The 26745-nt window shown below is 40.3% G+C and overlaps 1 protein-coding gene and 1 long non-coding RNA gene across 4 annotated transcripts in view; one reads left to right on the top strand and one right to left on the bottom strand.

Moving 5' to 3' along the window:
• Positions 1-1899: 1899 nt before the first annotated feature.
• The window catches only part of EXPH5 (exophilin 5), a 37275-nt gene continuing 12429 nt past the window's right edge, over positions 1900-26745 (bottom strand). The window contains exons 2-6 of one of the 3 annotated variants that reach the window (XM_068181363.1): positions 21423-21580; positions 17067-17211; positions 12417-12465; positions 10747-10873; positions 1900-9171 (exon numbers count right to left, since the gene is read on the bottom strand). In XM_068181363.1, coding sequence (XP_068037464.1) covers positions 3896-9171; positions 10747-10873; positions 12417-12465; positions 17067-17211; positions 21423-21580 — 5755 coding nt within the window. In that variant the 3' untranslated portion in view covers positions 1900-3895. Of the gene's footprint in view, positions 9172-10746; positions 10874-12416; positions 12466-15068; positions 15475-17066; positions 17212-17314; positions 17482-21422; positions 21581-26745 lie in introns of those variants that run through there. The other 2 variants (XM_068181364.1, XM_068181365.1) reach the window with 2 other exon arrangements.
• LOC137469036 (uncharacterized) lies at positions 19297-21313 on the top strand. Its single transcript, XR_010996321.1, has 2 exons — positions 19297-19526; positions 21019-21313. It is a non-coding gene; the product is annotated as an uncharacterized lncRNA (long non-coding RNA).

Raw genomic sequence — 26745 nt, 5'->3', positions numbered from 1 at the left:
GTTCTGGTATGGGCTGGGACCAGCTGTTGGGAGCTCTGAGGGAACAGCCCTGGGGGTCCTGGTGGGCATGGAGGGACATGGGCCATCAATGGCAGTAACAGTGGGCAACAGCAGCCTGGGCTGAAGGAACAAGGGCAGAGGCAGAGGTCGAGGGGAGTCATTATCCACCTCCACTCAGTACTTGTTAGACCACATCTAGATCCTGCATCCAGCCTTGCACTCCCCAGTACAAGACATCAATAAACTGGATCAAATCCAGGGGAAGCCACTGAGATGGCAGAGCTGGAGCACTGGCCCTGTGAGGAGAAACTCGGGCAGCTGGACTTGTTAAGCCTGTTAAGATACCTTTGATGAGGGGGTGGACCTCACAGAAGCCCCCAGGAAGATCATGAGATGGTGCAGGGCAGAAGGATGAAAGACAACTGGCATGAGTTGAAAGAAGAGATGGTCACCCTGTAACATCTCCATGTTATAGGCTGAGGCACAGGTTGCCCAGAGAGAGTATCCAGTCTCCATCTTCAGAGATTTTCAAGCCTCAAATGGATGAAGTCTTAAAAAGCCAGCCCTGACCTCAAAGCCAATCTGCTGTGAGCAGCAGGCTGGACCATAGACCTTCTGAAGTCACACCCACCTTGACTTATCCTTTGATGAAAGCATGAAATTTCTGTCCCTTCTTTCAAATGTCATCAAGATGGTAGAATGCTCAAAGATCACCTGGGTGCATGCATGACCTAATGGGTGGACAGAGGTCTAGACAGAAAAACCACCGTAGCTCATAAACCATGTTTTCCTCCTAAAGCCAGGCTGAAGGACTGCTCAGGTACCACAAATACTGGCTGTAGTAATTAAGGCTGCAAGACTGTGATTAGTCTCACACTATTACATGGCACGTGGCAGCCAGGTTTCACTCAGGTGTAATTGCAGCTGAAGGGATCTTCACATGGAGCTCATCACCTTGTAAAACTACTCATCAAACACTACCCTTGGCCCCTACGTGGAGTATTGGCACCTCAAGGCAAGTTGCAGGCGTGCAGCTCTCTAGGGGCTTAATATATTTACTGTAAAGATTCTACCACAGATGGAAAACTATTTTGTATGCTGGAGACTCATCAGCTGGCAGGACAAGAGAAGACAGCACATCCTGCCTGAGCCCAGCAGCTGATGTGACCGCTGGCTACAGCTGTGAGACGGACCAAGGCTGCCTGCCCTGCTCAATCCATGGCTTTGTTGGCCATCAGCACCCTGATGATGTTGGCAACCATATGGATGCTGGGTTTTTTTTTATAATCTGCTGCATTCACAGCATGTGAAAAACAAATACAGTACCAATACATTTTTTATGTAAATGCAGAATTTATTTCAAACAAATTGTTTTAAAGGTGAAAATCCTGTAAAGTATCAATATTTATAGAATATATTTTTGCCTAAGAAAATCTTGGAAGAGTGGAATTTGGTTCTGCTAAACTGAATGGAGCTGAGTGCTATTCAAAAGGTATTTCTCCCTATGTTTTCAAGCAGTTGACTGTTATAATACTGTTATTCAGTGTAAATGTTAGTTTACAGATCCTCAACAGGCTGCAGTCTTCCACAACTGGTTTACAATCAAAAGCAGTTTTTACTTGCTTACATTAAATCAAGCAACCTGATTTCCTGTCATACACAGCGCAGCAAATGAAAAAAAATTATGCCTGCAAGATGAACACTTAATCCAACTACTGTTGAATGGTTAGAAAATATTTACAAATAAAAATGTTCTAAACCATCCATATCTAGTCAAGAAAAACTGTATGACCATTTACTTCCTTTGTACACATTTCTTTTATTATTCTTTACCTTATGTAGGCTGGTATCACAAATTTTTGGATTAATTTATTTTGCAGAAATGTACAACAGCAGAAGTTCCACACAGATATTCAGCTGGTTTTATTATCTTACTCTACAGAATCCTGTACACACAGAGAATAGAGACATTTACAGAAAAATGTTATTTCTCCTTAGAATACCACTTTTTACAGGACTGCAATTATACACTAGTGATTTCTTTCCAGCATTGCCTTATGTCAGCATATTCTTTTATCCTTGTGAAACAGGCATGTGGTAAAGACCAGTTCTGTCTATAAATATACAGTTTATTTTAGTCCTTCTATGTACAACGAAAGACAAATTACCCCAGCAAAAAGTAATGATACTTATATATCAGTACAGATTTGAACTACAGACCCACTTCTTTAACGAAGCTTACAGTATGAAAAAGTAAGGATACCTCTTACCTACTGTAATATTTTCATCTTTTAGTTTCTTGTGGAATAGTCAGTGATACAAGCATTGCTTGTTTTGTGTAAAATATATTTATTTACAATACCCATATGCTGTCCTTCAAGTTAGAAAAATATAATTATGTCCTACAGAAATTTTATGGAATTAAAAAGCATATAAAATATAGACCATCATTTCAGACCATATATGAAATTAGAAATAAAGTAGAAGAAAATGTATAATTATTTTAAAATATATCTTCTGGCTCAGTGAGCCACTTCTGATTTTTCATAAAAAGAGAATAAAGCTTAGTTAGAAATTTAATGGCCAGGGACAAGTTTTGGCTACTGAGTATTAATATTACATTATTGTTGTGGCTGAAGAAGAGCCAATGGAACATGTTTACACCCATTCAATTTAGAGGATAAAGAGTATTGTGGTCACAGCAGGAACAGCTGAAAAATACCAAAAGGGGATGGCAATTCGACAAAGGGCAAAGAGCCTTTCTTACTGGTTTCATTTATTTTGCATGTAAAAAGCCACCAGTCTGTATGGTGCAGAGGTGCCCCAGCCAAGTGCCCTCTCAGGCTGCCCCAGGTGCTGCTGCCCTGAAGGAGCCCAGTCTCATCCTGAGACCAGCCAAGCAGAGGCAGCTGCAGAACTATGGGACCTCACAAACTGTTTTGGTTATTTTCTCACTGCTAGGACCTATTCAACCTATGAGGTTAACACAGGAAATCAACAAGCTAAATCTTTTTATATTTTGAATTGTTAAAAGTGTCTGACTTTTAATCCAAATTAACCTGTTTCTAAGACCAGAAATCTGGCCAGTCATACCAACTGTAACCAAAGCTGTGCTGGTTATGAATCTTCCATGTCTGGAAAGCAGATTTCCATGCTCAGCTGACTTTCTTTTGGTCAGTTTCTCAGTGCTATGCCCTGTGTTGAGCTTTTCTCTCCTACACTAGAAGTACTTCTGCAACTCACACTGCTCACTGCTCTTGCAGTGCTGTAAAGTTCTGGTGTGGAATCTGCCTCAACAGCACAGCAGAACAAATGCCACCAGGGACATTGCTGCTATGCTTCCCAGGAATGCAGAAAAAGAACATTCACACAGAATATGCTGTAAAGATTTAAGAGGTTTCATTTTGTGAGGATATTTGTTCGGTGGGAAGGATTACCATTATCATGCTTGATAATGAGGAAGATCAGAGAAACAACGAATTATCAGCAAAATAACTTCTTGGTTTTCTGTTAAGTTCTGTAAGAAAAAGCAGCTCAAGCTAGAATTTATCCATCCCAGCACTGCGTAACTGGCAGGAACCTAACTGCTGCTTGCTGACTCAGAGGAAAGCCATCCTCGGACTTACACTGCCCAAAGCTCCACAGCTGTTTACCTTCTATTATTTGGGGAAGGGATTTTTTAACATTTTTTTCCCTGCTAAGAGAAACACGAAAGGTGAAGCCACACATTTAATACGAAAGTCAAATGCTCAGCTAATATACCATACTAACTCCCTTGAAACTAAGGAAGCTGTACCAATTTATAGCAGCACAAGAATGGGCCCAGCGTATTTGACATGTTTTTGCCTGCCCAGAAACTACCATGCTATTGTGCCCTCTCAGTACCGCAGTCCCTTCATAGCTCTGATTCTTTATCTATCTCATCTAGGTAATATTCATCATCAGTGGTGGTATCACTGTCTGAGTCCGAGTAAGCGGCTGAGTCTTCCACGTAGCTGTCAGTCAGCTCTCGGGGGGACGAAGCAGCTGACGACATTTTGCTCCCAGCAGAACTTGAGCTCAGAAGCTCAGGCCTGTTTATAAAAGAGCTCTCTGTATCTCTGAAAGCACCAGGGTTGTTAAGTAGACATGGTCTCCATAATCGCCCTTCTGTGAGTGACCTCTTGATATTTTCCAGGAAAGCCAGTTGTTGCTCTTTGCCAAATATACCAAATTCCACAGACGGATACATTAAATTTCTAGTGCTGTAGCATTTTTCATCGTCTGACGCCCAGTTTTCGTTCTCATCACAAGACAACAGCTCTGAGTAAGATTTAAATCTCTTCCCATGTATGCCATCTTTGGGTAGAATATTGCTTCCTGAGGCAGAGGTCTCAAGGGAATTCCGAGCACAAATGCCCTCAGAGAGGTGACGCTCACGCTGACTTTTCACACGGCTCTTGCACAACTGATAGCTATTGAGGTTAGCGTTTTCTAAGCCGGCAGGCTGAGAGGTATTTTGATGCTGACCAAGCACTGTCTGGGAAGTCAAGTTTTGCTCTGGACATGTGTCTGCCTGCAAGCAGCTATTTACATAGGTGTTGGAGTTTTTGTCAGTTAAAAGTGGCGAGGGAGGAGCACAGGTATGACTGCTAGCTCTTCCTTTCTCTTCATTCAGTGGGTATGAGGTAGTAGCACTGGGAGCGATGGGCTGGCTTTTGCTTTCTAACCCGAGATCAAGTGTTTGGGAATTCTTATTTCTTGCAGTTACTGGTTTATCAGGAAATAGGGTTGTGAGCCTTGGCCTATTTTCCACTTTCACTGCAGTTTTTTCCTTCTGGGTATATGAACTTGTAAAAGGCCTCCTTTTGCTGTTAACAAGCAAAGGAGAATCATTCTGGTTTTCAGTCTTCTTATTATCAGCTGTTATTGGTCTTGGATTATTCTTGTCAGAGTTCAGAGTGTGATTCTGATTTTCATTGTCCAACTCCAGGAATGGCTGGTGGGAATCCATTGAAATCAATGAGTCAAGGGACATGTTGACCTCTAAAGAAGTAGCACTTCCATCATTCTGTGAAAAAATGTTACTTATGTGTGGTTTGGGGGGTAAATTTTTACTTGAAAATTTACGACTTGTTTTGTAAACAGCTGCCAATTTATTTTTAATGGAAGGTCTGTTTTTCCTTTTCTCTATATCTTTGACTTTGTCTCTTGTGCAGTCTGAGAGAAGCTTGTTCTCCTCTTCTGCACTCTGTGTTATGTTCTGATCTTGTGTAACCTTGGGGACTTTAATATTCAGGTTGCCCTCATTATGCCTCTCTGATTCCTGAAAACCACTGTAAACGTTACCCATATGAGAACTCTGTGAGTTTTGCTCTTTTTTAATTTTTGAATTCTTTAGTTCATCTGTATCTGTGCTAGCCACTCTGTCTAGCTGAAGAAATGGATCAGCACGGGAAGCTGTGCTTACCTCAGATGCTTTGCTTGGAGACTCTGGTAGCACTTTGTTACAAAAGTTTAAACCAGTCTCTTTTTTTCTTGAACTGTCAGCCCTTAATTGCAGTCCACTAAATTTATTATTACACAGAGAGGTGGTTCGGTGTAGGACATCTACGCTCTGTTTAACTTGGGCACTTTCTCTGTACATATCTTCTACAGGAGTAAGTGGCACATCAGCATGCTCTTTGTTACCACTCCTTCCAAGGGAACTCTTCTCTCTGGAGCGGAGGAATAAACTGTTCAGATTTTTCTTGTTCACTTTTGGGGGCTGAGAGCAACTTTCCGAGCTTCCCTTCTGTACAATATTTTTATTAGTTGAATTAGAATATAAGGACTTCTCTAAATGTCTGCCTGGCTTGGGAGGGGTTGATAAAGTGGACATTAGTGGTGTGGCTCTTTGTAAAATTTCCTTCTTTTCTTTTACATGTATTTCTGCCTTTTGGCTGCTTGAAGCATCAGAAATGGCCTTACCTGACTTAGCCACTATTGCAGTGGATTGTGGGCCACCAAAAGAAATTTCTTTTGTCACCACATCAGAAAGTACATTTTCTGCTAATGGAAGATATGCTGAATTATCTTTCTTGTTAAGTACCACACTCATTGACTTCTCAGAGCTAGGGGTTAAGTGAGAATTCTCTTCACTGTCAACAGCAGTTCTTAAATTCTGAGGTGTGACCAGAACTGAAGATACTTGGTCAGAAGAATATGAAGGCACCTCTTTTTCTGAAGTAGTAGGGAAAAAAACATTTGCTAAACTCACATGACCTTCATTTTTCTTGTTTTGTGTTCTTGGTGACTGAGCAGTTTCTTTGGGACAAGATAAATCTGCATCCTCTGAATTATCTCTAAAGAGGCTACAAAATGTTTTTGAATGCCTCCGTGGTAGTGTGTAATAAATTGAAACTAATTCATGATACTTGACATGATCTTCATCAACACAGACTGTAAATGTGCTTGTGGTTTTATATTTCTGCAAAAAATTTCCCCCTTCCTTATAATCCGAAAACACAGAGGATTCTCTTCTACTTAGATGTTTACATCTTTCTGTCAGATCAACTGATGTACTGCTACTTACTGAATCATTACTATTTTTGGTTAAAGGACTGTGGTAATCTTTGTTACTTGTGGCAGCATTTAATGATGCTGATGTTAAAAAGGAACATTTTGGGTCTAAACAAGACACATCTCTTTGATTAGAATAAGAGGTGTCAGCTCCATGCAGAGTTTCAGACCTTAAACAATCATATGTTGTTCTGCTTTCTCTAGGTAAAGATATTGGCGTCTCTGCCATAATACTACCAGCAATGCTAGCTGATTTTCTAGGCAAAGTGTAATAAATAACAAGGGGGTCAGAAGATTTGGAGCTGTTTCTGCCAGGGGAGCCAATAATGCTACAGCTACTGGTATGTCTTGGTGAGCTGTCTTGCTTGTGAAACCTTCTGATACAAGGTGAAGTACTCCTCATTTTTTCAGTTCCTTTTTCAAGGCAAAAATAACTTAAACTATTTTCAGAGGTATTGGGGTCTCCATCAAAGCTACGCATACAAATATTTCTAGAGTTTCCATTTCGTGGAGAACTAGTAGTGAATTGTCCATTACAGTCCTTAGTAACTAAAGTGCTTGCATTTTGCAGTGTTTTCTGTGAAATCTCTTTGCTAACACTTGTTCTACTCACTTCAGCTGTTTTCCCCCCTTCTACTTGAGATTCAGTAACAGTGCAATTTACTGAAGAGCTAGTTAGTGTTCCTAAGCATTTAGCATTGTCTTTATGAGAAAGTGCTTGTGGAGAGTTTTGTGAGAAACTAGATGAGAGCTCAGGAGGACAGGACAACATGCCTTGACAGTTTGCTAATTTTTCCGTGGATAGAGCAGAAGTAACATTCAGTAGTGAGGACTGTCTCTTTGGAGTAGCTTTGTTAAGGGCTTCTGCACTCCAGCCATCCTGTTTGATGCTCTCTCTTTGTGCTGCATAATGCAGATTATGACTTGGAAGAAAAGGTTCCTTCCTCCTCCCATCAGCTGGCAAAATGCAGGGAGGCTGACTGAACACACTATTGGGTGGGCAATCATTTTCCTTAATTTCTACGTTTCTTGTATCACCATTTGATGTATAAATTTTTGCAGTATCTCCTCTGGCAGTGGCTTGGGCTTGTCTCCGTGATGTCGTTGTGTTAAAGAGAGATAGATCTTTTTGCCACATGGCAGAAGCAGGGCTGTTAGAGGAAAAACTCCCTGCGTTGATGTAGCTTGTATCTGCTTGTTGAGGAACTGACAGTAACAGCGTGTCTTCATCTGGCTGTTTCACACCTTCAGCCTTTTCCAGGTGTGTAAAGTCTGCCTTAGTACCCCTTTGGGTAACGACAACTGAATTTCTGTTCAGTCTTGTAGGTTCTGGTTGGTTCTTTGAATTGGGAAAGACTGACTCATCAGTTCTGATACCAGATGAAGTTACAGAAGACGTACAACTTAGCCAAGGCTGACAGCCCTCAGTAAATTCTGAAAATTTTCTGTTTGCACTTCTTGTCATCCTTTTGATACTTGTATTTTCTTGGGAGTACATGTGAAAATCATTCTGCAGGCGCTGTGAACCAAACTTGGAATTCTTTGCATATGCCCACTGGTGGTCATTTAAATTAGCCATAAATGCTTCAAAGCTGGCATCAGGGGAAATAAATACATCATCACTGTAACACTGAGGAATATCAGCCCAAGAAGGATAGCTGTCTTTTCTTCCATAAGAATTTTTTTGGTTTGCATACAACTTCCCATGAGAAGAGGTGTCTCTATAGTAGGATCTAGAGAGATTATTTTCTGATTTGTATAAAGGATAGTTTTCCCAGTTATCAAAGGGCAATGGAGAAGTAGCTTTGTCAGGGCAACTAACTCTACTAAAGCAATTACTGCTTGAAATAGATCTTCTATAGTGGTGCTTTGAGTGGTAACTTGGGTATTTCTTAGTTTCTTGTAAAGAGCTGGGATATCTACCATGGTCTGTAGCATGAAACTCCATCAGTGACTGAGTTCTAAACATTGTTTCTGGAGTTTGTTCTGAAGAGTCTGGTGTGTTGTTCCATATAATGGAAGACAGAGGAATTCTCTTTGGGTTCTGTCGACCAAACCTTGGTACAAAACCATTCTTGCTCTCCCTTGCCAATGGATGGTGTAAACTAGATGCTGAGAGCTGATCAGAAGATACGGATGATGGACATCTCCGAAGGGAACACACAGAGTAACTTCTGCCAGCTGTATCCCTGTTCATACAACCCTTGTGCCTAAATCCGCTGTTGTGTGTTACAGAAGGAGGACATAAGCTCCCTTCCGAAGACCGTCCAAAAGAAACCGCAGACAGCCTCCTACGGTGCAGATGAGGATTTCCATCGATTGCATCACCATAGCTGCAATCTTCTTGAAAGGCTCTTTGGTGCCAGTTTATATATGCACTGTGTAACTTCCTTGGTCTGATGAAAATCTTGTGTTCATCTTTGGCTCTCAGTGTTCTCATTCCATCAGGGAAAAATGTGCTAGGCATGTCACTCCAGTCATTTCTCTGTTGCCCCCTGCTAGCAGTCTGCCTCTTTGCAGTAGGTAATGCACTACTACTTTGGACATTTGATGCACTGCTTGTAGAAACAATCCTGTCCAAAGGGTCTTGGGTTTGTTCCAGGGCCAGCTGGTCATCCAGATCACTTAAAACTGCACAGGGAAAAAACAAAAAGATACTTGGTTTTGTTTTCTTTAATAATCTTCTGACTACTTATGTTAAAAAGTTTCATGTACCACATTAATAATCAGAACTGGCTTCTCAGTCAGCTTCTCAGCATTCAAAACCCTTCCCAAACCACACATTCTTCTTCCAAAGGACTTTTCAGCAGTCACCCATTATGACTACAAGAAAAAAAATGCTCTCCTCCATGACTGCTCTTTATGTAAATGTCAGTCTTTATGCTATTTAAAAGAAGAACAAAACAATTTGAAGTCTGAGTTCTCACTCACTGTATGTGTGTGTGCATGCGCGTGCATAGACCTTCCAAATATAGTCTGTAAGCAAAAAAATCCCTGAAAAAAATTCACTAGGCAAACACAGACCTTTCTGTGTGTTCACAAAGCACAGTTATGACATAACTATAAGAAAACAGAATCCTGCAAACCATCAAACAAGCATATTCAGTAGTCTGGCATGTCCACTGTTTATTTCATTCATAAAATAAGTTCTCTTCTGAATTGTATGAGCACTGAAAATGGCATTTTCTGGATATGAAAGGGTAATTAAATAGTTAGGAAGTTGTGATTCAATCTAGCAACAAATATGTTTTTACATAAATATATATAGGCAACCTCATAAACTGGAATTAAACACTATGTAGCTCAATTAACCAAGATACGCAGTCAGAAGACTGACGGCAACATATTAAAACTATTTTTATTGTCAAAAGCAATTATGCCTTTGCTAATTGTATTCTACCATTTTCAAAATACTACACATAATATACAATGGATATGATTGTTTTGTTACAGAATTTCCTAAACCACTTAAATACATAAGACTGAGCAATCAGTCATTACAGACCTATGCTAACACTACAAAAGCATTAAGAAAGCATTGATAAATATGTATAGTTGGAATAAAATGTGATCCAAAGGTACTAAAATTCTCAATTTTTCCTAAGTTTCTCTTCAGCACACAAAACAGAAGACTCCTGAGAAAGTCAGCTTAGAACAAGAAAAAGATGAGTTGTTTCTGAGTCTTCCATTGGGAAGACATGAGCCAAGCTAAAAAAGAACCTGCAACTCTTGACTGGGGGTATAAAGAGGATCCCAGAAAATGAACTGAATGCCATAATGCCTCTTGCTTCTGTGGTTTGTGGCTTTACAGTTTATAAAACCAGGCCCAGTAATTCATTATTATCAAAATTATGCATGCAGGAAACTGGGATAGAATTCTCACATAACCATATGTCTGCATCTAAAGGGTGAAGTATGGGCTCCCGGCAGAAACAGCAGAGAGAACTGTGCACAGTTACATGGGATTCTTCTGAACTGTATCAGTATGAGATGAAACACATTCTAAGAGTGATTGCTCACTGACATCTCCTAAAATCAATGTTGGAGTACACATTCTGCTGTCAGACAAAGGCAACAAAAAGTAGCCACTCAGCTAGAAATGAGCCATGTTTTAAAGCCTGTGCTTTTGCAGAAAATTCTCTCAAACCACAGCCACTTCTGGTAACAATACTATCAAACAATACCAAAATAAGGACACACACTTACCACTGAAAATCTCCTTCTCTAGCTGTTCATTCCATTCCAGTGTATTTTTCTCCATTGTTTCATTTTGGTTTGTATCAAAAGAATGACCGCTTGTTTCAGGTGACATTGGGGAATTACACATTTCAGCCTGTTAAAAATGGTAAGGTAACCTGGTTTCAGTTCTACATGTGGATTCAAATCACATTTCACATATCACATCACAAACTGTGTCACATATCCCGGAGGTGAGCAAACTCTGTCAGTCCATTAAATAATGTACTATTAAAATAAACAACTGAGGGTTGTAAAATTGCATGCATTTTATAGACTTCTACACATATAATAAGGAGAATTACTCATCTTGTCCTCATCCTGTAGCACATTTTGGATAAGGGCATAGTTTACTTATTTTATCCAAATGCATCCTTATTGCACTGTATCTCTCAATTTAGTTTTCCACAATCACTTCTTCCTTGACCAGTGTATTTTAAAATTCACCCACTGACCTCACAACAGAGATTTAATTATTTAACACTACAGTCCATTTTCTTATAGGAAGACAGCACTTAGTGGTAAAAGTGGGGAAAATGTCATCCTATTCCCCATCTGTGTTTGGACTACATGTTAAACTGAGAGGTTCTATCCCACCCATATTTTTCTAAGCTCACAGTCTCAGATGGTAGAAGTGCAGACAACTGTTTAACTGCTGAATTATTTTAGCTGAAACTCTTCCTCCTTTTTTCAAAAAAACCCACCCTACTACTTTTTTTGTTTGCCACATTCATAATATTTTACTTGTCTAGCAATAACTTTATATAATATGTTTCTAAAACAGACAGGATTCTCTGATAAGATCTTTGCTCAGTCATATATTAATACAGATTATCCCTTTATTTTTGAAATATGAGAGAAGGGAGGTGGCCAGTTTACATCCTCTATGCCTTTGATTATACACTGTATACCTTCTTAGTCCCCTCTGTGGTTATGCCACCCAATTGAAGATGAGGAAAAACATGTCAGTAATAAAGGGTAATAAAATAATTAAGATAGAAAATATAATCCTTGGAAGAAAACCTGGTATTTCAACAGCATGCACCTAAATTACATCCGAAATATATCTGTTGTTTTATCCTTAAAATGAGCTTGTGCTTATAAAATGGAACATCCATCCATCCATCCATCCATCCATCCATCCATCCATCGATCCATAAAAATCCTACTTCAAAATTTACATTTACGTGGTAATTCTGTGCATGGAAATGTTGCACAAGAGGTTCTAGCTTACTGCCTGCCCAGTTTTTCATCCTTGTACAAATGAAATGAAACAAAGTAAATATACTAGATTACTGTTTAGTGTGAGTTTTGATCTATTTACAGGTTGGTTACAGTAGCCAAGATATGTGAAGGTCCTGACCTAGGAAAAGATCCATGCAATTATTCTGTCATTATGAGAGGAGTGAAATCTGTCAGAGTTTTATGTAGGGCCTAGCTAGGAAAGCTTTGGATTTTAACAGACAAGCTCAGTCTACTACATGCAACAAGTTCACAATACAGACATTTTACTCAGCATTTAAAACAAGAACTGCAAGAATACTATTTAAACAGATGTCAAAGCAACAGCCTACACCAAGGGGACTACTTTTTGAAAAATTGCACAAACACTGCAGACCAGAAATTGATAAGCTACTTACCGTTGCCATTTCTTCCACTTTTGAGGGTGGGCTAGCAGAACTGTCATATCTGTAGGCAGAGGGATTTAAATGTTGGCTTGGAAAAGGAAGCTGTAATTTCATCAGGTAGCAAATATCCAGCAGCTTCTCATTTTAACAACTATTGAGAAGCATACAAAGAAAACTTGCTCTATGAAGAATTCATCCTTACCACCCCCCTGCCAAAATCCTGCAAAAATAAAGTGCTGGGAAAATGTACTGTTCAGTTTGGCCTTGTCAGCTTGCAAAATTCGTAACTGCACAGCCAAAAATGAACTCAACCTACTGACATCTCAGTGTCTGCAACAGCCATAAAGTAGTTGTTTCAATCCAGCATTATGGTAAGATGGTATTCATTCTTTTTCCAAACAATAATAATTTAGCAGGTACTACTCATAGCCTAAGTTATATACTTGTTAAGTTCTGACTGGTTTGCATCTGCAATTCTATTGTTTTTCTCTTCCATTTCATCCTACTCAGATGCAGAGCTGTGCTCTGTCCCTGCAAAGGAGGAGAGACAGACAGCAGATTGATTTTGGTGTGAACTTTGGAACTTGCTGCTACTCACCCAAAACAGCCTTTATTTACCAATTTTTATGACATGGTAGAGGGCTCATCTGCTTTCCTAAGCTATTTAAGGCTGCAAGGGCTTGGCAGAGAACTGGCTCAAGCGTCCGTGAGTAATGCAGTGGTTAGAACATGCCGAGAAGCCCTGAACATAAAAAGTACTCTGTTTGATGGGGTGACTTGCAGACAAATACAAAATAAATGCAAGAAACAAGAACAGGACTAGACTTCACTGAGTCTATTAGAGTCTGCAGATCCTTGTTTTACAACTAAGCAAACTCAGTCCCTTCAAAAGCCCTGAAGGAAATGTTGTTTAGCCTGTGCTGATTGCCAATTCTTCCTTGTCTCAGAAACTGTATTTTCCCAGGAAATTAATTCTTGGGAGAAAATGAAGTAGGGAAAGATGATTCTGCTCAGTCCTGTTTGTTTCGAAGTCTTTTTGAATGACCTTGTTCTTAGGCTCTGAAAGCCTCCCTGTGCTCAGGTAGACTACTTTATTGTGCTTCAACAGCAAGTATAAACCGGCTTGTTGGCAAGCTCTTTGTGGCCCAGCCTTTCCTCCCGAAGTGCTTTGTCATTTGTTTGCAATGTGCTTGCAGGCAGGGAAGAACAGTTGAAAGGTGCAATTTGTTTTTACTTCTGTAATTGTGAAGTGTAAAACCAGGATTCCTCTCTGACATGGGGTCCAACTGAAACCAAACAAGCCTGTTGACTTCAGCAGACTTAGGATTTGGCTAGACAGTCTGAATCTGAAATTCCTAATTTTTCCTTGTAGCTCTGAATGAAAACAGCCATTAAATCAGGGGGTTACCTCTCCCTTTGAATGAAGTTTAGAGAATAAAAACTCAGAAATGTACGTAGCTTTTCCTTTAAACTTAAATAAAGTTGTGGTTTAATGCTTTTAAAACAAATTAAGAACAAAACTTACATTTCAGAGCTTTTACAATAATTTCCTGCAAATTAAGTTCAGTAAAAACCTATGGCTTAGCAAGTAACCTTAGTTTTACTTATATGTGTAACAAAAATGCAAAAGCTTTGTTAGGAGCTTTCTTCTTCAGCTTTACTGTGCAAAGCTCAAGAGAGCAGAGCTCTCCCCACTTGATGTTGTATTAATTGGTCTTTGCAATGAACCTACGTGAAGTAGACATGTTAGTTAGAAATGTCAGTTAGAAATGTCTTCTGGTAGTCTAGGCAAAATTTAAATTTTCATTTGCACCTCTGGCACTATTCTAAATTCATCTGTGTCTTTATTGTCACTGTTCTCTCAGAAATAACTGGTCATTGCATCCTGCTTTATTTTTCTCCCTGCTAACTTATACTGATGAGGTTAATTTAATCTTTTCCCTATGCCAATCTCTCCATTTCCCAAACTGCCTTATTATTTTCTATGAACTGTTTTAAATTTTCCAGCATTTCAAAATTAAAACTTTTCTTACTTTCAAAGAAATAGTGCTTAATTTTAGGAAACAGTAATTCAATTTCTTTTTTGGTTAATGACACTGAGCAATGTTTACATTATTTTTTACACAATGCATACACACAAACTTGTAAATATTGTCTATTATACATAAACAGGAAAGAAGTTAAATTGATGTTCAAGACCACAAATATTTGCCATCTGGAAAATACTCCTCAGTATGGAAAATGAGAAATTCTGTTTTCTACTTTTCCACTTACATACATATGTATCTTTTAAATGACAATCAAATGTAAGATTTAAAATAAAAAATTACTATCACGACTGGTAACAATAATAAAAATCCATGAATTAAAATCTGCTGTGAATTAGTATTTCCACAGAGGCAAGGCACCTGTCTTCCCCAGGCTACCACCAAGCTGTCTAATGTCAGTATAATCTATTTTCTTCAATACTATTCTTATCAGTACTACATAAGAAACCAACTAAAAACCAAATACATAACTCACATATGCTGAAAACACAATTAAACAGCATTTTTGTCCAGGATGAATCACACTTACATGTATAGAAAATAGTAAGGATGATTTCAAGAACTGACACCTTTGAACCGAAAGCGATCAAACTGCCTTCAGACTACAGTTACAAACCTTTTATTAGCATCTTCTGTATCTCCATGTAAGTGCACTCCTTCCTGCAGCATCCATAATTTATTCTCACAGTAGCACACCTCCGCAGCTGCCGAAACTGTCTCTCCAGAACTGAAAGGACCCTCTAACCAGCCATTAATGTTTAGCCATTGAAAAGCTTCTGCCAGTTAGGCTTACTTACAGGATTTACAGTGCTGCGTCCTATAGTGTTTCACTAGCTCTCCAAAATAACTCTACCTGGTGAGAGGCAGATTATTTCAGTGTTTTGCCTATGCATAAAGCAAACCACATGCCACGGCAACACCTAGAAGAGGGTGGGGGAAGTTTTCAACAGAGAGGCGTGACTAGAAAATGTAGCAATCAGCTCAGTTACACGTCAGGATTGACTTGTTTATTTTTCAAGTTGTGCTCGGTCAGAAATCAAAGGCATCTGAGCCTGAGATACGATAGATTTTCCATGGAAAAGCCAGATAAACACACAAGAAAAGCTGATGTAACGAGTAGGCACGGTTTGGTTTTTTTGCCTTCTTAAACTAAGAAATCATTTCAGTGCTTAGATTCTACGGCAAAGCCTCGACCTTCTTGTGTGCATTGGCTACCTCGCTGTGCACCAGGATAAAGCACCCTTGAAATCTGATTCTCAGTTACACAAGTGTCCCTTTATTCTTCAGCGAAGACTGTGGCCCAGCATTTCTGTGTTCTAGGACAAGAGGCATTGCCAGGTCACAAGAAAGAGGAAGGAGAAGATGACAGGTATGGAGCAGTGTTAACACTGCATGTTCTTTTTCTATGTTGTGTTGTTATGTAAGAGAATTATTACCAGTGAAAATCCACAAAGCTAACCTCACAGCCTCTACTTAAACTTCTTAAATCTCCTGCTTTGATACAAACACTCCACAATAGCAAGCTGCTCTGTTACAAAACCTACGTATCAGACTAATCATAATTTCTTTAGAGGCTTGCATTACCTGTCATTGTTTATTACAGCTGTTCCTTGTCTTGCCATCATGCCAGCAGGGAGCCCCAGGCACAGACCAGAATACCAATCTGAGATTCACTGAGCGAAAATCAGCTTTTTGTACCAAAGACCTTGCACCTTTATACTTAGATTTCACAGCACTGCACAATGCAGTTCTACCTGTGATTGCCTGTCCCAAACATTACTCCAAGAGGCACACAAGAATAGTAAGCCTTCATTCACGTGTTGCTGACCTACAGCCACACAGGACAAAAGTGAAGAGAGATCAGTCAGCCTAACCAGCCTGACTGTAGCTTCCCCTCACCCCTTTTCCTCTGAACAGCAGCTTCAGCCCTGAGAATGGCAAAGGAGAAGGATGCTCTTCAAACAACAGCTCCAGAGCTGCGTATGAGACCAACTTTGGTTCAGATTCAAAAACCAAAGTAAACCAAAGCAAACCCCAGTACTGAAACCAAAGCACAACAAAAAAAGCACAGAAGGCAAATGGGCCGAGAGCTGTCTGGTTTGCCTGGCTGGAGCTAAAGCTGCAGGGCTGCCTCTAAGCTGCCTCTGGGCTAGAAATGGTGGGAACTGATGCAGCAGAGCTGCCTGGGGCCGGTACTCTCTGCTATGACTTGGGAAAGCTGTGCTTTCCTATTTTATCACAGCCATAGGGCACCAGATCCCCATGCACCTTACACCATGTCCTCTTGAGAGGGAATGAAACAGGATGCAGCTGCTCCAAAGTCTTCAGTCTTTCATATATTTTAAGTCTTTATGCAAAACCTAAGCAAAATAGATTTAGCCAAGAGATTCTACCTGCTACTTGTGACTAAGTCCTCTTTTTTCTGACACAATACAGATAATCTCTCATTACAGGACCAAGTAAAATCCCAATCTTTCCAATGAGGTAAAAAGCAAAAGGCTGAGAAAATAATTTAAGAAAATTTTCTAAAACTGTAGAACTTTGTTCTAAACCACAGAACAATTCATATACTTTTTTAAAGCTGGAAATAATATATGTTATGATTATAGCTCACCGTGGTTGCTTCTGAGTCTGGGTTTTCCTTGATCTTCTAAAGGAGGAAAGCCAAGCAAAAGGTGATCTGAATCCCAGAAAGGAAGCTGAAGTGTTCTTTTGTGCTTGAGGATTTGTGCGGGATGACATTTTTATTTCTTGATGATCTAAAAATGTGATAAAAAGTAGATTTGTTTCAAGTTCTTAATAAATACAGTATTAAAATATACATAAATGTTATATTTTAATAAACAATTTTATTTTGCTTACCTTTTATGGCAGATAAATCCAGTTTTGACATTTTTGGACAGACTATGTGACATACTGGTTTATAATGACTAACTAGAAGACAGAGAAAGATAAACAGGTCTAAAGGTGCAGAATATATTATTTATTTTGGGTGATGCATGTGAGATACATGAGGCTAATTTTCACAAAGTAATCAGAATCAATTACTTGAAAATCATACCTGTTTTAAAATACAGGCAAATCGAACATTTGAAAATTGAGGCACCCACAATCATTACTCACTTTCTTTTTACATTTGTGACAACCCAAATATATACAATGACCTAACAACTTAATATCCCAAATATATACAAATGCGACAACCCAAAATATACAATGACCTAACTGACTGTAGTGTAACTACATAACACTAATGCAGACTAATGTGTCTTCTGTATCACAGATTTCCTTACAATGGGACTCTTGTGGACACTGGAGTACCTTTTTTTTCTGCTACAAACTGCATATCACATCTGAATTTTGAATGCAAGATATCGTGAATAATTCCTTTGGGAAGGTTATGACTTGTTTTATTCAAATAGAACATAAACTCAGTCTGCCTGTAAAAGCAGCTGGCATTTAGTGGGAAGATGATGATGATGAGTATCACTTATAGAAAAGGGAATGAAGCAGCAGGATCTGCACCACACCACAGCGAACTGGAGGATATAAGGAAACAAGACACCACTCAGGAATAAGGATTACAATTTTTTTCCATTTAAAGCAACCCATGCCTGAAACAATACAACAGGCTGAAAATGGCTTATCCCATGATTGTAGGAGAAAGCAAACCCAGAAATTAGGGCAAAGTGTCATTTATAACAATAGCAAGGGGCAGCATTTTGGACGTTGTCCAAAATTAAGTGAATAATTCAGGTCATGTGATTTAAATCTTGTGTGTAATACATGGCCTTCCCTTCAGTGAAAATCTCTGTGTACTTCAAAATGCCTCATTCTTTACCCCTTTCAAAGCCTAATCTCTTGGTGGCATTGATTTGACAATGCAGGTGACATCAAAAGAGTCCTAATAGCACTGCCATAGCCAGGATGGTCTAGGGATGTAGACACAGCAAGGCTTGCAGGTAGAAGTACTATCTTTTATTTAGCCAGCTTATACAGTTGGAAATATCAGACAAGCCTCTGAGGCAACAAGCCCTTCTTCGGATCTGAAATAGGAACAGGTGCTTTCAAAGTTAAATACCAGAGAACAGTTACACAGAGTTTAGTCCATTAGACCATCTTTGAAAGAGAAAAATAGTAGGTAGCTGAGGACTAGAGGGGATGTTTGGGATAAAAGGTCAGGAAAGACTGAGATCTGTTCTGTGCAGGTATGTAGTATGAGGAGAATGTTTAAGGTTTCACTTTTCTTTTGAAATGCGTGACTCTGCTTCAAGTTGTTATGAAGCACAAATAGGAGGAGCTCAATGAAAAACATGCAGAAGTGTGAATGGAATGAAAGCATATATTATACATGAGAACTATCTGGACAGAAGATGAAAGACAGTACAGAATACCATGCTTTTTATAGAGACACCATGTTTCTTGTGCATGTTCATTTTGGATGGGCATCAGAACCTGTGAAATGACATCCCAAGAAATTGCTTCCTGGTCGGGCCAACTTTTCAGGCTTTGACACTCACCCTGATAATAAGCACTAGCAAGCCTTTAGCCCAGTGTTACCAGAAAAAGTTTTGCACTGGTATAGTCAAACCTTTCTTACCCAAACTCATCTACTTATTCCAAATGTCATTTAGGTGCTTTTAGTTTTTTAAGAAAACTAGGCAAAGCCAAATTTTTTGGTGTTTGTTTTGGCCCATATAGTTATTTTTTTTCCATAGCCACCTGCATGGGCTATGTTCTGGATTTGTGCTGGAAGCAGTGTCAGTAATACAGGGATGTTTTAGTCACTGCTGAGCAGCACTTACACAGTTAAGGCCTTTCCTGCATCTCACCCCACCCTACAAGCAAGTGTGCTCAGTGTGCACAAGGAGCTGGGAGGGGACACAGCTGGGACAGCTGACCCCAGCTGACCCAAGGGACCATACAGCACCGTGCTCAGCTTAGAAAGCTGAGGGGAAAAGAAGGAAGGGAGGATGTTCAGAGTGATAGTGTTTGTGTTCCCAAGCAACCACTGTGTGTGATGGAGCCCAGCTTTCCTGGGGACAGCTGAACACCTGCCTGCCTGCAGGAAGTGGTGACTTAATTCTTTGGTTTGCTTCCTCATGTGTAAGGCTTATCCTTTACGTATGAAAATGTCTTTATCTGAACTCATGAGTTCTCTCCCTTTTAGCCTCCTGCCCATCCTGATGGGGGTCAAATGAATGATCCACTAGGTGGTGCTTAGTAGATGGCTGGGGTTAAACCACAAGAGTTCTTTAGGATGCCCAATGTAAGGCTCGAAGTGCGACAGATCTCAGTGGAATGTGCTAGACTGAATTTATCACTGTTCTTGCTGTTGGCTATTAATTGACAGGCTCCAGTGTTTGCCATGGGGCTTGCTTGCCAGGCTGTAAATTAGAACTTAGTGCTCCTTGGTGGAATGGTTATGTGCCATGGTTATGGTGTACCTCTGAAGGGATTGTGACCAGGAATAAGTCTGTAAAAGGTACACCTTGAAGAATCTGTGGTTGTGCATGTGGTCATGCTGGAGAACCTCAAAGTGTGTGGCCATGCATAAGCCCACGACAGAGCAAGTACTCCTCTGCAGGGACTGCAGCCATGGGTAAAGCCATGTTGGAGTAGGTGCATTTCTGAAGGCATTGTGGCCCATGGAGGAGGCCATGCTGGAAAAGGTGCACCTCAAATGAACTGGGGCTGTGGATAAGTCCATGCTGCAGCAAGTATACCCCTGAAGAGTCTGTGGCTCTACTTGGAGTAGGTATACCCCTGAGACACTGCACTATATGGGTAAGTCTAAGCTGGAGCACACACAAGGTGAAGGCAGTGGGGTGGTTAATGGGGATATACTGGATAGTGTGGGACCTGAGCATGATGTAAGTGACATGGAATAAGGAGTAAAGAATGTGCTGGATTTGGCTGTTATAATTACTTATTTCCATAGTAGCTAATATGGGGCTAACATTCTGGACTTTTGCTGAGAACAGTGTTGGTAATTCAGGGATGTTTTTCTTACTGCTGAGCAGGGCTTACATAGAGCCAAGCTTTTCTGCTTCTCACCCCACCTCATCAATGAGTGGATTTGTGCACAAGGAGGCAGGAGGGGACACAGCTGGGACAGCTGGCCCCAGCTGACCTGGTGGATATCCCATACCATACGGCGTCATACTCAGCATGTAAAATCTAGGTGAAAAAGAAGGAAGGGGGGGACATTCATAGTGACGGCATTTGTCTCTTCATGTCACCGTTGCATGTGATGGGGCCCTGGAGATGCTGAACACCTGCCTGACTGTGGGGAGTGGTGAATGAAGGCCTTGCTTTGCTTCGCTTGTGTGCGTGGCTTTTGCTTTATCTATCAACTGCCTTTACCTCAATTCACTTTTAGCCCTCCAATTCTCACCCCCTTCCACAGTGAGGGAGTGAGTGGCTGTGTAGTGCTTTGCTGCCAGCTGGGGTTAAACCACAACCTTTTTGTAAATGCAGACATCACTGCTTTCATTGGGAAACTACCACTATATTTGCTATAATTATAGCAATTTCATTTTTATTAATAAAGACATTTTTTACAGTGAGAACAATTAATCACTGGGACAGCCTCCTCAGAGTCCCCATCACTAGAGGTTTACAAGATGTGACTGCAAACAGTGCCAAATAATCTCATCCAGGTTCCCTTTCCTATGAAAAACTGGACCTGGAGATCTTCTGCTGTCCTTCCAACCTGGGCCATACTACGATTCTAACTACGGCATAAAAATATCAGGGGTTTTCTGTTGTGAATCCCATCTCTGCTTTTAACAGAACCTGCTCAAAGAAACATACCCATTTTGAAAATACATCTTTAGTAAAACTATGATATGAGAAGAAGCTCAGTGCAATTTCAGAAACTCCTTAGCTATTACACTCTGACATGCCATAAGACATTGCTCTGGTGACCAGTATTATATAGATGAGGAAATGGACAAATGCAACTCACTGGTGTTTTTGCTCTTCCTTAGCTGATGCTCTAATGGTGGTTTTAACATTCTATTGACATCAATGTAATTCTGAAATTTTCTTCTTTTTATTTCTTCAAACCATTGTCCAGTCACTCCCTGCAGCCCCTTTTCAGACTTCTTTCTCTTCAGAAGTTTGCTGAAAATGAAAAGAAATTAAACCATTTTAGATATTACAGGGCCATCATTAGGAACACTCCCTGTTTTTCATTAAAGTATTTACAGTATATCTCTACATATAATGGCTTTTACAAAGTCAGTGAGACGTGATACATTCACAGCAATCACATAAAAGTTTTAGTGACAGCAACATTCTACTGTTTAACAAATGAGATTATGGGACCAGGTTAAGTGGATGACTCATATGCTTGCATTATTCTCTTCCTTGAGGAAGTGCATCTTTTTTCCTTGCAAAAATAAGGCAATCCATATGCATTCTAAAACTAACTGAAAGTAAGATTAAGTTGATCCAATAATCAAATTAGAATAAATAATGCTCTAAATAAAGCAATTTTTATGATATTTATTCACTCATTTAAATAGAAGTAATAACAAGATTATTTTTCTTTTCTAAGGGTAGATCACTGACACCCTGACAATGAGGTGTCCACTACACACATTTTCCATGCAAAAGAGAACAGTAAATTGAGAATTCAGCTAATAGATATTCATGAAACACGTTCAACAAGTTTATCACATTTTCCTCTTTCCTTGATGCATAGTGATTCTGTTTGTGTTCAATATGGATGGAGGCAACTAATAATGAATATGAATGTTCTGCCACACGGAGGTGCAGCCCGAGCAAGATACACACATGTGGATGCAACTGAAGAAGATACTTAGTAGCAAGTTCAGATTTTAGACCAAGAGGTCATAGGAATGAATTGTGTAGCTGGACAGAAAAGAACAAGGTTCAATTGCAAAGGAGTGGGAATAGTGCAAGGGACATGCAAAGTTACTTGTTTTCAAATTATATTACACTAGTGTCGAAAGTATAGATGCAAACACAGCAAATCCACACCCCCAACTGATTCTGATGGCAACAAAACAAGACTTCGTGCACAGCCTGGAGATGTAATACCAATGTTTGAGCAAGGCTTTCATGTAAATCTGCCTCCTTAATCAGTGGTAAAAATCTGTGTCCAGGAATACAGATGCTCTCAGAGAACATAAGTTGCTTCAGTTATCAATTTAAATAAAAACTCATCTGAGACAATACTACTTCACAGAACAAACTTAAAATTAAACATCTAGTCTGGAAATTGGTATATTTTGATCTGGAATTTATAGAATTCATTGTCCATACTAGCCCCTACCGTGCATGTTGCGGCATCTGATGGACAGGAAGGCTGGAGGGAGACATTTTTGGGAAGTGAGTATTTCCCTTGAAGAAGATTACACAGCCACATGCACAAGTACTAGCCATTCCAAATAAACTTATTACAAAGGCAAAAATGTTAATCATCGCAGATATTACCACACCATGGGAGTGACTCAACACCGTAAATACATTGTGCAGCCTGGAACGCAGCCTAGCACTGATGTGAAACAGGAGGGGATGAACAATGTGCTCTCAAGAGCCAACTCCATGACCTCACTCCTGTGACCTTACCAAAGGGGATCCAAGATACTGGGAGGAGTAAAAGCAGAGAGAGGAAGGCAGGAGCTGCTTGAGAAGAGGCTGCCGCCTCAGCGACTGCCCGGGAAACAAGCCCTGGGCAGTTCTGCTGAAGTCCCGAAAGCGGCGAGCACCTGTTACGGTCCATCCCCGCGGGCTTTTAGAACCCACCGGGCCGAATCGCTCCTCCCGCGGGACGAGGCGCTGCGATCGCCGCTCCCGGGCAGCCGGCGGGCGGGGCCCTGGCGCCCCCCGGCGGCGGCCGCCGGCAGCACCGCCCGGCGCCCGCTCCCGGCGTGTCCCGGGGCAGCGCCGCCACCCGAGCGCCCGCGGCCGGGAAGCCACAGGACGGACAGAGAAACAGCTGTTTGCTGCACACTTACGCATTTCAGAGCAAAGGGAAATGTAAAAACCCCACAGTCACTCTAACATCGACCATACCAGGCACTGCACGAACACGCCTTGCGCTGAGAAACGGAGTTCAAGTCTTGCACAAACACTGACTTCAGTGCTTAAACACTGTAAGGTCTTTACTGGTACAGGCTTGGCATCATATCTAGTCGTTATCTGTGAATATGCTGCTTTTGAATTGTGCTATCATGCCCAACTCATCAAATAAAACCTCTAAACTGCTTGTGCATGTTTATATTTGTACACACACGGAGGCATATATGGAACCCTATATATGTAGTTATTTGAGTAATGAATAATAGTTAATGAATATGATACCCGATACGTAGTTGCAATATTGCACGACTATTAAGTATTTCTCCTTGCAATGACTCCCAGCCAAACCACATCATTTCCCTACATACCTGCTCTGTCAAGTTTACGTGCCCCCTCACGATACTAATGAACGGCAGTTGTGAGCCAGAAGGAAAGCCCATCTCAAGAAACAATTACAGCAGGAGATGGTATCTGCACTCAGTATTGCAATGAACCTGCCTCTGAGGCAGCACTATTGTTACTCGGATTACACATTATGTGTTGAGACACTGCACCGTAGAAGTGTCAAAACAACTGTTGCCCTCTAAACCAAATGTACTAATCCTGCTTCCCAGTCTGCTCCATCTATCCTTACTCCTCATTTGCCTACAGCTATTAGTACACTTGGAGCCACTACCTTTTGAGAGGAGACAACATCCTTGTGACTGGGAAAAGTATCTATAAACTATTGTGGGATTGAAGGCAAATCCATTCCCAGGATTACTTAAAGGAGACTGCTCCACAAACCAGTGCAGGCAGCAACCCTAAATGACCTCACAGGCTCATTATCTTTTCCCATCTATTATTCTACACAGCATCTAAACCAATGAATCACTCAGGAGCAACTTGTTTGCACTGTTTTTAAAAACATCTCTCTTCCTTACAGGCACAAGGATGTCCCAGTATTTCTTACAGACATCTCCAGGGAAAAGTTACCCTAAATGTTTGTATGCTCCAGACTTTCATGTGGGTTATCATAAACACTGTCAATAGATGTGTAGCCTCCCCTGCCACTTCCTTTTAGGATAATAAGGAGCTTTAATTGCTACTGTAAGAGGAAAGGCATTTTCCTTACCATCTTCTCTCTGAATATAAAGAGGAACACGTGTTCAAGGTAGTAGAAACTGGGTTGCCAAATAGGGCATTTGGGGACAGCACTTATTTGCAGAGGACAAAGGATTCAATCCCATTTTTGTTAAAGCAGAAATTATTATTCCTATTGAATTTAGCAGAGCAGGATTTGGCCCTAAAGGACTCTTACAACACACCTTATAAGAGAACAGATAAGCAGCAACTACAAAGAATGAGGAATTGCACCAAGTGAAGAATAAGCAATCAAATTTGCTCATTGGATCAAAGCTCTCAGTGTCTGAAAATACAAGACTGAAAGGATTGCAGAAAAAAATAGTGTTGAAAGAATTAGATAAAAAATACAGCAGGGCAGATAACCTTGCAATAACCTAAACCAAGCTTTTCTCTTTACTCTGTTCATTTTCCTTGCTTTGTCAGGAAGAAAAGGCTAGAGATGTTAAAAATCAGTGTGTGAAGACCTGTTCTTTCCTAAATATTTTTTGGTTCAACTTATCCCCTTCCCACCACTTTGTACATTATGCTGCAGTGGTGAACTGTACAACTCCATCATTTCTATGACCAGCTATTTTTCTAGAAACTCTGGCTGTTGTCACAGCCACAAGTAACTCTAAAACGCTGTCCTAGGACGACTTTATGATGCTGGATTGTATCCCCATTCGTCTGTTTAGCCCAGAAATAAGTTCTGCACCTTTAAAACTAGATCTGACAGCGAAGCGGGGGGAGAAGGAAAAGCGGTGGAATTCTTTTCGCGGCTGTATTCAAAACACAGAGGCAAGCAGTGCTCTCGGAGTTCTCCGCTCTGCAGACAGGCGGGGAGTTTTTCCTCGCCGTTTTCGCTGGTTTTTCCTCTCGTTAGCTGAAGCCAGAAGGGTTTTTTTGGAACTGTTAAGCCATTGTTCGGTCCGGGAACACCCGGACTATTGTCCGAGGGCCCCCAAACTGCAGTGCGGCCGGGACAGCGGACCCGAGCCCCAGAGAGACTGAGAGAAAACCGAGGACACACCCACGAAAAGGACTCTGAAGTGACAGAGGACTCTCTCTGAATGTGCCATCTCTTCAGAACAACGAGAGGTTCCATGGTTTAATATTTTTCATTTTCTCATGTTTGTGAATACTTTGCTTGTTAAATAAACAGACTCTTCTGCTTTTCTCGAAGGAGGTTTATCACCCGAACAGGTGGGAGGAAGAGCCGCTGAATTTTGCCCTTTAGGGAATATCCCTTTGGACGTTCCCTCCCAAATTTGTCCCAAACCAGGACAAATGCATATGCAAGTATATTTTCTTACTTATAGTTCCTTTTAATTTTATGAAAACAATTTAAAAACATACTTCCAAGATGTCATCTTATTTAGAAAAAAAAAGGGGGCAAGAAGCATTACTGACAAAGGCAAAGGCTACCACAGCTGAAATAATTTGAAAAAAATTATTATCTGTCATTTCCTAGAAACGTATAATAGCAATAACAACAACATTTTGGTTTCTAAGGTGCCAGAGAAGCTCCTGTGCCAAGTTAATCCTACCAGGAAGAAAAACAATGAGTCAACACACTCTTTCCTAGCACGTCAGACACACAACAGGTCTGTTTTCTAAAGCAGTCTTTATTCTTACTAGCTGGTATACTTTTACTCATGTTAAAGCATGTTTTGTTTATTTTTCTTTCTTACTGTTGTCTGTTTGGCTAATAAAAATTATCCAAGTCAGCCTCATTATTACATGTAAGACATTATGCACAAGTAGATGAATCACAGAGGAAAAAAGACTCCCATGTTTTGGTTGTACATACTACAAGACAATGTAAAAAGATCTAACTGAAAATTCACTTATTTTTTTATTTGATATTTGTAAAATTAAGCATTTCTGCAGTAATTCTCTGAAAAGTCAATGTCTCCTCTATTTTGATGAACAAAATGTGTTGCCAATCAATAATGCTTGAATTTAACCTGCTAGGTCGTTGATGCTCAAATTTAATTTTCTCTTCCCCTGAAATAATAGTTTTCTGAGTGTTCATCCTTTTCATCCTTTATCATTTTTGTTATTATGTATTCATTTTATAATGCCCATTAACCCACTAAGTTGCCCTCAGATGTATTTATCTGAGTATGTGACCA

The sequence above is a fragment of the Anomalospiza imberbis genome, chromosome 2 (assembly GCF_031753505.1).
Source record: "Anomalospiza imberbis isolate Cuckoo-Finch-1a 21T00152 chromosome 2, ASM3175350v1, whole genome shotgun sequence".
Classification (NCBI taxonomy): domain Eukaryota; kingdom Metazoa; phylum Chordata; class Aves; order Passeriformes; family Viduidae; genus Anomalospiza; species Anomalospiza imberbis.
This window is presented reverse-complemented; position numbering and strand designations above follow the sequence as displayed.